General features: G+C 41.6%; 1 protein-coding gene across 1 annotated transcript; it reads left to right on the top strand.

The window, feature by feature from the left end:
* Window positions 1-1,417: 1,417 nt before the first annotated feature.
* LOC115125035 (perforin-1-like) lies at window positions 1,418-6,062 on the top strand. The gene is made up of 3 exons (XM_065005200.1): window positions 1,418-1,741; window positions 2,231-2,787; window positions 4,538-6,062. Exons 2-3 carry the CDS (start codon window positions 2,255-2,257, stop codon window positions 5,577-5,579), a joined length of 1,575 nt encoding a protein of 524 aa, XP_064861272.1. The 5' UTR covers window positions 1,418-1,741; window positions 2,231-2,254; the 3' UTR covers window positions 5,580-6,062.
* The last annotated feature ends 2,726 nt before the right edge of the window (window positions 6,063-8,788 follow it).

The raw sequence follows: 8,788 nt of genomic DNA, 5'->3' as shown, positions 1-8,788 counted from the left end.
CCATCCTCCCCTCAGTAGCCTCCTGTGGTCAGTAAACAATCTTCCCTGGCAGTCTTTCTGAATACTGGTTGCAGGTGAATTAGAAGTTCAAATTGTTGAAAATCCTCACTTTGTGCTCGATTCCGATAGAAATAACACATCACCTTGCAAGCCAGCATAATGTGACTTGCGGGTTTGATGTGACCTGTAAACCAGGAGTTTCAGACCACTGCGTTAGGGTGTAACTAGCCCCTCAAATAATGGCCTTATGATACATGTAATGTATTTTCATAAAGAGTTTAATTTGAAAGATAACATGCTCACTTAAACACTCACTTGGTGAAGGCTACGGTACTGAAAATCATTGAATACAACAATGATATCTCTGCCAACAAATACAGTCACGGGTGTTAACTACCATTCACTCGAAAGGCACTCTGGGTAATATGCGAATAAGGTAGAATGAATTCTCCAACTGACCTACTCAGGGTTGCTTTTGACATGGAGATGCCCTGCAGGCCAATGCCCTCAGAGAGTTTGATTTGCTATGCCCATTAAAAACCACATTTGCTATGCCCATGAAAAACATGTTATCTTGAAAAACCATGTTTGCCATGCCCATGAAAAACATGTTATCTTGAAAAACCATGTTTGCTATGCCCATGAAAGACACGTTATCTTGAAAAACCACATTTGCTATGCCCATGAAAAACCAAGTTTGCTATGCCCATGAAAAACATGTTATCTTGAAAAACCACGTTTGCTATGCCCATGAAAAACATGTTATCTTGAAAAACCACGTTTGCTATGCCCATGAAAAACATGTTATCTTGAAAAACCACGTTTGCTATGCCCATGAAAAACATGTTATCTTGAAAAACCACGTTTGCTGTGCCCATGAAAAACACAATGCACATGAGGATGGTCCAGAAAATGATCAGTAAAGTCTTTGTAAGTTATAACCACATCTTTGGGAATCAAAAAATAATAATAATAACTGCAAATTAGACATAAATGTCTATGTCCCACTTTTGTGATTATTTATTTATTTTGAACAAACATTCCACTGTTTACAGCAGGGGTCTGGATATTTATTTTGAAACCCCAGATGTGGATCATTGACCCTAGTTAGATTACAAACAATATGAAAACAGATCATATCGTATCCTCTGTTGAATCAATAAGAAGAGATTTGATGAGATCTTACCACTGTGGGAATAATTCAAACTGGATACAAGTGGATAGAGATTGTCCCAAGTACAGAAAGCATGGGGCGGCAGGGTTAGAGCATTGGACTAGTAACCGGAAGGTTGCAAGTTCAAACCCCCGAGCTGACAAGGTACAAATCTGTCGTTCTGCCCCTGAACAGGCAGTTAACCCACTGTTCCTAGGCTGTCATTGAAAATAAGAATTTGTTTCATAACTGACTTGCCTAGTTAAATAAAGGTAAAATGAAATACATTTTCAATAGGAGATTTACACACAACAACAAAAAGGTATTCAGCTCTGTATGTGACTGCTGACAGTTTTGTTGGTGCTTTATGATGTCTGTCATTACTCTATACTACGGTTAATCATTATTAATTATATTTTTCCTGCTGGTTTGCCAGATATGTAGAATCAATGCATAAACTCCGTTTCCCACCATGCCGTTTGTAACACGATAAGGAGCCAGTCTTTGTTTACTCTGAGAGCTGGTGGGTACAGAGATCATTTCATGTGGACATGAGAGGACAGAGAGATCTGCTGTGGATTTTACGTTGTAAGTATTGACAGCCATAGGACAACTGGGGAGAGAATGAACATTTATCATATTAACAATAGATCTAAACGTTTGAGTATTTTATGAATGGCAGGGTAGCCTAGTGGTTAGAGCGTTGGGCTAGTAACCGAAAGGTTGCAAGTTCAAACCCCCGAGCTGACAAGGTACAAAATCTGTCATTCTGCCCCTGAACAGGCAGTTAACCCACTGTTCCTAGGCTGTCATTGAAATTAAGAAATTGTTCTTGACTGACTTGCCTAGTTAAATAAAGGAAAAACAATATACTGTCTAAAATGAACTACTTTCTTGTTTTTAAACAAAGTGTTTTGGTTTTAAAAGACTGAAGTAATAGTCGTTGTGTTGTGGGAAGTAGAAGACAGTGGAATCAAAATGATCACCTTCCTCAGCGGAACCTTTTTCTCACTTGTAGAATCAAACAATCAAAAAAAGGAGAGTGACAACCTTCATTATTTAAATCCTCTCTTCTAGATTGACCAATCAGGAGTGACAACGATGACAGCATCGGTCGTCCTCTCTCCCGTGTTTCACCCGGTGTTCATGTGTTTCCTGGCTCTGTCGAGCTTGGATGGAGGGTTCACCTGTCGTCTAGGGACACCAGAAGAATGCGCCAATTGTTCCTTTGTGCCTGGCTACAAACTGGCTGGGATGGGCTATGATGTTGTAACACTGAGACAAAAACGGGCCTCTGTGTTTGATTTCAACAGTTACTTGGCTAACTCCTGCATGGTATGTGTGAACCCACTTATGGGAGGTGAGCTTCAGAAACTCCCCTTGCATATGAAGGACTGGCGGGCCGAAAGTGACTGCAAGAGGAAGACTCTGAGTTCCTACTACTACTCTGTCAGCTCTCTTGTGGATGATATAGCCTTCTTTATAGAGAATGACTGGAAGGCGGGGCTAAAACTGGAGAATGTAGATCTGCAGTTAGCAGGCAGCAAGTCCAAGGTGTACGGCTTTGCATCCGCACACTCAAACGCAGACAAATCTTCCTTCTCATTTCAACAATTTACCTGCTCTGTCTACAGGTCAGGCCATGTATCATGATGTTTGTGAGGTCATGTATATTTCAATTCTAAGTGCTTGAAGCAATTGTGCAGCACTCTCTCAGCGCTTTCAGCAAACTTTAGCCATAAAATGGCTTTTGAAACACTTAAAAAAATAAAATGTAACCATCTAGTTTGCTGTTTCCTAGAGAGAAATAATGTATATATAGTTCCTCCTTGGATTAATTGATCCCATCAACAAGTTCAATATACTTTTGAAAGTTGTCCTTTTTTAGAATTCACTTTGCAAATTCTAATCAGGCGTTCACAGCTCTGAGGGTCACAGTCATGCAGATTTTCAGCACAACCTTTTATTAAGCAGAGACATCATTTCCAGGGAGGACCCAGACTTGCTCTCCAGCCAATCAGTAATATTAATTGATCAATTACATACCAGGGCGAAATGAAAACCAGCAGGACTGTGAAACTGTAGGGCCTGAATTGTGCCCCCTGATATATAGTGGATTTGTACATTTCTTATAACTGCCCAGTTAACAGCCACTCTAACCCTCTTTTAGTTTCAGTGTACCCAGTTAACAGCCACTCTAACCCTCTTTTAGTTTTAGTGTGCCCAGTTAACAGCCACTCTAACCCTCTTTTAGTTTCAGTGTGCCCAGTAAACCCCCACTCTAACCCTCTTTTAGTTTCAGTGTGCCCAGTTAACAGCCACTCTAACCCTCTTTTAGTTTCAGTGTACCCAGTAAACCCCCACTCTAACCCTCTTTTAGTTTCAGTGTACCCAGTAAAACCCCACTCTAACCCTCTTTTAGTTTCAGTGTACCCAGTAAAACCCCACTCTAACCCTCTTTTAGTTTCAGTGTGCCCAGTTAACAGCCACTCTAACCCTCTTTTAGTTTCAGTGTACCCAGTAAAACCCCACTCTAACCCTCTTTTAGTTCAGTGTGCCCAGTAAACCCCCACTCTAACCCTCTTTTAGTTCAGTGTACCCAGTTAACAGCCACTCTAACCCTCTTTTAGTTTCAGTGTGCCCAGTAAACCCCCACTCTAACCCTCTTTTAGTTTCAGTGTACCCAGTTAACAGCCACTCTAACCCTATTTTAGTTTCAGTGTACCCAGTTAACAGCCACTCTAACCCTCTTAGTTTCAGTGTGCCCAGTAAACCCCCACTCTAACCCTCTTTTAGTTTCAGTGTACCCAGTTAACAGCCACTCTAACCCTCTTTTAGTTTCAGTGTGCCCAGTAAACCCCCACTCTAACCCTCTTTTAGTTTCAGTGTACCCAGTTAACAGCCACTCTAACCCTGTTTTAGTTTCAGTGTACCCAGTTAACAGCCACTCTAACCCTCTTTTAGTTTCAGTGTTCCCAGTTAACAGCCACTCTAACCCTCTTTTAGTTTCAGTGTGCACAGTAAACCCCCACTCTAACCCTCTTTTTGTTTCAGTGTACCCAGTTAACAGCCACTCTAACCCTCTTTTAGTTTCAGTGTTCCCAGTTAACAGCCACTCTAACCCTCTTTTAGTTTCAGTGTGCACAGTAAACCCCCACTCTAACCCTCTTTTAGTTTCAGTGTACCCAGTTAACAGCCACTCTAACCTTCTTTTAGTTTCAGTGTACCCAGTTAACAGCCACTCTAACCCTCTTTTAGTTTCAGTGTTCCCAGTCAACAGCCACTCTAACCCTCTTTTAGTTTCAGTGTACCCAGTTAACAGCCACTCTAACCCTCTTTTAGTTTCAGTGTGCCCAGTTAACCCCCACTCTAATCCTCTTTTAGTTTCAGTGTGCCCAGTAAACCCCCACTTAGCCTGGATTTCCAGCGACGCATAGCTTCTCTGCCACACCACTACACATCCAACAGTGAGGCGTACAAGGACATCATTGATACCTACGGAACCCACTACATCAGTGATGGAGACCTCGGAGGGATGATGAAGAGGGTGACTAGCATTCGCACCTGTCTAGCAGCCCTAAACAAGGTCTTTGTGTCCGACGTGGAGACATGTCTGAGTATGGGGTTGGACTTGGACATACCTGTAGGACTGCCCGTAGACTTAGGGCTAAACCTTTTGGGTGGACAATGTTCGAAGGTCGCTACCAACTCTGACAGTGCAACAGGGTACAGCATGGGCTTCTTAAGCCACCACACGGAAGTGAACGGTGGGAGAACCTTAAATGGAGTTGCTTCTATGAGAAAAGCTAATATAGATATTTTCTTAAAATGGATGAAAAGCCTAAATGAGTTTCCGGAAATGGTATCCTTCTCCCTGCAGCCTCTATATCAACTGGTTGATGACAAACAGACGAGCGCTGATCTCCAAACAGCTATTAGTCAGTATGTGATCGACAGCGGGATTAAGAGAATAAAGACAGAGAATCAAGCATGCAGGGATTCACCTGACCTCTCTGCTGATTGCTGCCCCCTGTTGGCAGGGAGAGGCAAACTAACAGTCTTTGTGGACCGTGGGTTTAGTCTGAGGGGAGATGGGATGGCCGAACCAGAGGTTTCCGTCAAACTGTGGTGTTCAGGTCAGCACAGGCAGACCCGCTGGATCACTACCTATGATCCACTTTGGCATACACATTTCACCTTTAACTATGTAAACACCCAGTCCTCTCTAGAGCTCCAGGTGTGGGATAAGGACCCAGGGGAACGTGATGATGACCTCCAGGGTGGGTGTTCTGTAAACCTGGAGCAGGGGAGCCACGGGCATAGCTGTGGACTCAGTAATGGGAGTTTCACATTCTCTTACACATTAACTTGTGACAAACACCTGACTGGTGATAAATGTGACCAATATTACCCCTCCACAAACTAGAGGGGAAATCAGTGAAAAATCGCAGTTAATCCAGAACTATAATCTTGTGTGAATTGTTACGTACTCTGTCCACGAGAGAGTCATAGTGACAGATTACAGTAGGATAATAATATATACAATTTGACCTTTGAAACATTTTACATTATTTCTTCTTTAGTCTTTTAGATCATGGTATTTTATGTATGTAACAATCAGTGGTGTAAAAAGTATTAAATTCTCATACTTGAGTAGTATTTTTACCTAAACTACTTTACAACACTGATAACAATGTAGGAGAACAGTCATGAAAAATTATTAATGAAAAATTATTAATGAAAATTATTCATGAAAATGAATGAAAGCACTTCTGTAATGTAGCATTTGAACCACTAGAGGGAAATGTAGTCCTTAGTTATCCTTTAGTTGTATCAGATGATGCAGTATGTATGTCATGTGATGGGGAATACGACCTACTTACTACATAATAAATTCTTCTTCTTCTGATTGTTTTAGCTTTTGTATTTATTTCAAAGAGGGTTGTAAAGTACACTGAGTGTACAACACATTATGAACATCTCTTTTCATGACATAGACTGACCAGGTGAATCCAGGCGGAAGCTATGATTCCTTAATGATATAATTAGTTAAATTCACTTCAATCAGTGTAGATGAAGAGGAGGAGACGGGTTAAAGAAGGGTTTTTAAGCCTTGACACCATTGAGACATGGATTGTGTGTGTGTGTCATTCAGAGGGTGAATGGGCAAGACAAAATATTTAAGTGCCTTTGAACGGGGCGTGGTAGTAGGTGCCAGGCGCATCTGTTTGAGTCAAGAACTGCAACGCTGCTGGGTTTTTCATGCTCAACAATTTCCCATGTGTTTATAAGAATGGTCCACCACCAAAAGTACATCCAGCTAACTTGACACAACTTTTTAAGCATTGGAGTCAACATGGGCCAGCATCCTTGTGGAGTGCTTTCAACACCTTGTAGAGTCCATGCCCCTGATGAAATGAAGCTGTTCTGAGGGCAAAATGGGGGCAACTCAATATTAGGAAGGTCTTCTTAATGTTTTGTACATTCGGTGTAAAAGTGAACAACATTTTACGATCACATTTAGTACCAGAGTGAGTTGAAAGAGGAAACATTGAAAGTGGGTAAATTAAGGCAGACAGAGAAACATGTGTCTTTCATCTACTATATGAGACTTGCACCTTAGTTAACAGAGGGTCTGCATTGGTTACACTTGACGTCAGCCACCATTGTGTGCAGAGGGAGGAGAGAGTAAGTGCCATTGTCTAGGTTGACCCAGATGCTAGGCTATTCAACCAGTCGTAGAAGCCCTGACCCGGCCAACCGCTTCCCCCTGACACCTCGGTCATGTGACTCCCCAGGAGTGTCTTGACACACTGCCCCTATTACTGAGGATGATCCTGCACCAGCTACTCAAGGCTACAAGCCTTCCTCCCCTCAGCAGTCTCCTGTGATGCACACAGTTCCTCGCCTCACAGACAGACACCTTGTTGAGAGTGGCCAAGCAGGTGTGGACGGAGGTCACACTCTTCAGCCCTCCTCCCAGGGTCGCCTAAAGAAGTTAATAGTATATATATATATATATATATATATATATATATATATATATAGAGAGAAATTGTCTCTCCACAATAATAAAATAGTTTACAATCCAAAAAAACAGATTTAAAAAAACCACATTGTGGAAACTCAAATTGTTTTGAGACAATAAAAGCAGTCATAGTCAAACATGGTACAGTATTTCACTTGGAGTGACCGCCTGAGGGCTGTAGTGTGTGCCATCTGTGGTGATGAAACGCTGGTACATGTGTAGAGTGGTTCTGTTGAGCCTCTGGGGAGGGACAGCGCCTCCTGGTGGAAGTCAGGGTGTAGATGGTTGCTGAAGAGAGTCGCTGAATTTTTTTGGGGTTGAAAAAGCGAGATCAATGTAAGAACCGACGCTGGAAATGAGAAGCAGGTACGGAGAGGGAACATTTGATTTTGCACAGACATGGAACCGTACAGGAACAGCGTCAGAACCGGGTAACAAAACGACAATGAAAAATGTATGCAGAAGCGGGGAACAGAGCTGGGGAACAGACAGATAATAGGTAATAACATGGTGATTGAGTCCAGGTCAGTGCAATGAATCGCTGATGCGCGTTAGGGAAGCAGGTGTGCGTAATGAGGGTGGCAGGAGTGCGTAATGCAGAGCGGCCTGGCTCCCTCGAGAGTGGGAGCAGGAGTGACAATCAATGACTTTAAACATGCTGTAAACACACTTTAAACATGCTGTGAACATGCTTTATACATGCTGTAAACATGCTGTAAACATGCTGTGAACATGCTTTAAACATGCTGTAAACATGCTTTATACAGGCTGTAAATGTGCTGTAAACATCCTTTACACATGCTGTGAACATGCTTTAAAAATGCTGTGAACATGCTGTAAACATGCTGTGGACATGCTTTATACATGCTGTAAACATGCTGTGAACATGCTTTATACATGCTGTAAACATGCTGTAAACATGCTTTATACATGCTGTAAACATGCTGTGAACATGCTTTATACATGCTGTAAACATGCTGTAAACATCCTTTATACATGCTGTAAACATGCTGTGAACATGCTTTATACATGCTGTAAACATGATTTATACATGCTGTAAACATCCTTTATACATGCTGTAAACATCCTTTATACATGCTGTAAACATCCTTTATACATGCTGTAAACATCCTTTATACATGCTGTAAACATGCTGTAAACATGCTTTATACAGGCTGTAAACATGCTGTAAACATGCTGTAAACATCCTTTATACATGCTGTAAACATGCTGTAAACATGCTTTATACAGGCTGTAAACATGCTGTAAACATGCTGTAAACATCCTTTATACAGGCTGTAAACATGCTGTAAACATGCTGTAAACATCCTTCATACAGGCTGTAAACATGCTGTAAACATGCTGTGAACATGCTTTAAACATGCTGTAAACATGCTTTATACAGGCTGTAAACGTGCTGTAAACATCCTTTACACATGCTGTGAACATGCTGTAAACATGCTGTGGACGTGCTTTATACATGCTGTAAACATGCTGTGAACATGCTTTATACATGCTGTAAACATGCTGTAAACATCCTTTATACATGCTGTAAACATGCTGTGAACATGCTTTATACATGCTGTAAACATGCTGTAAACATCCTT

Source organism: Oncorhynchus nerka, linkage group LG20, assembly GCF_034236695.1.
Source record: "Oncorhynchus nerka isolate Pitt River linkage group LG20, Oner_Uvic_2.0, whole genome shotgun sequence".
NCBI lineage: Eukaryota > Metazoa > Chordata > Actinopteri > Salmoniformes > Salmonidae > Oncorhynchus > Oncorhynchus nerka.
The sequence above is the reverse complement of the archived record's forward strand: the minus strand, read 5'-3'. Positions and strand labels throughout refer to the sequence as shown.

What these genes read in the sequence shown, in the direction of transcription:
- LOC115125035 (XM_065005200.1), top strand. Translation starts at nt 2,255, where the DNA reads ATGACAGCATCGGTCGTCCTCTCTCCCGTGTTTCACCCGGTGTTCATG. An exon ending in TTTACCTGCTCTGTCTACAG is followed by an intron (nt 2,788 to 4,537) that starts GTCAGGCCATGT and finishes ATCCTCTTTTAG; the next exon opens with TTTCAGTGTGCCCAGTAAAC.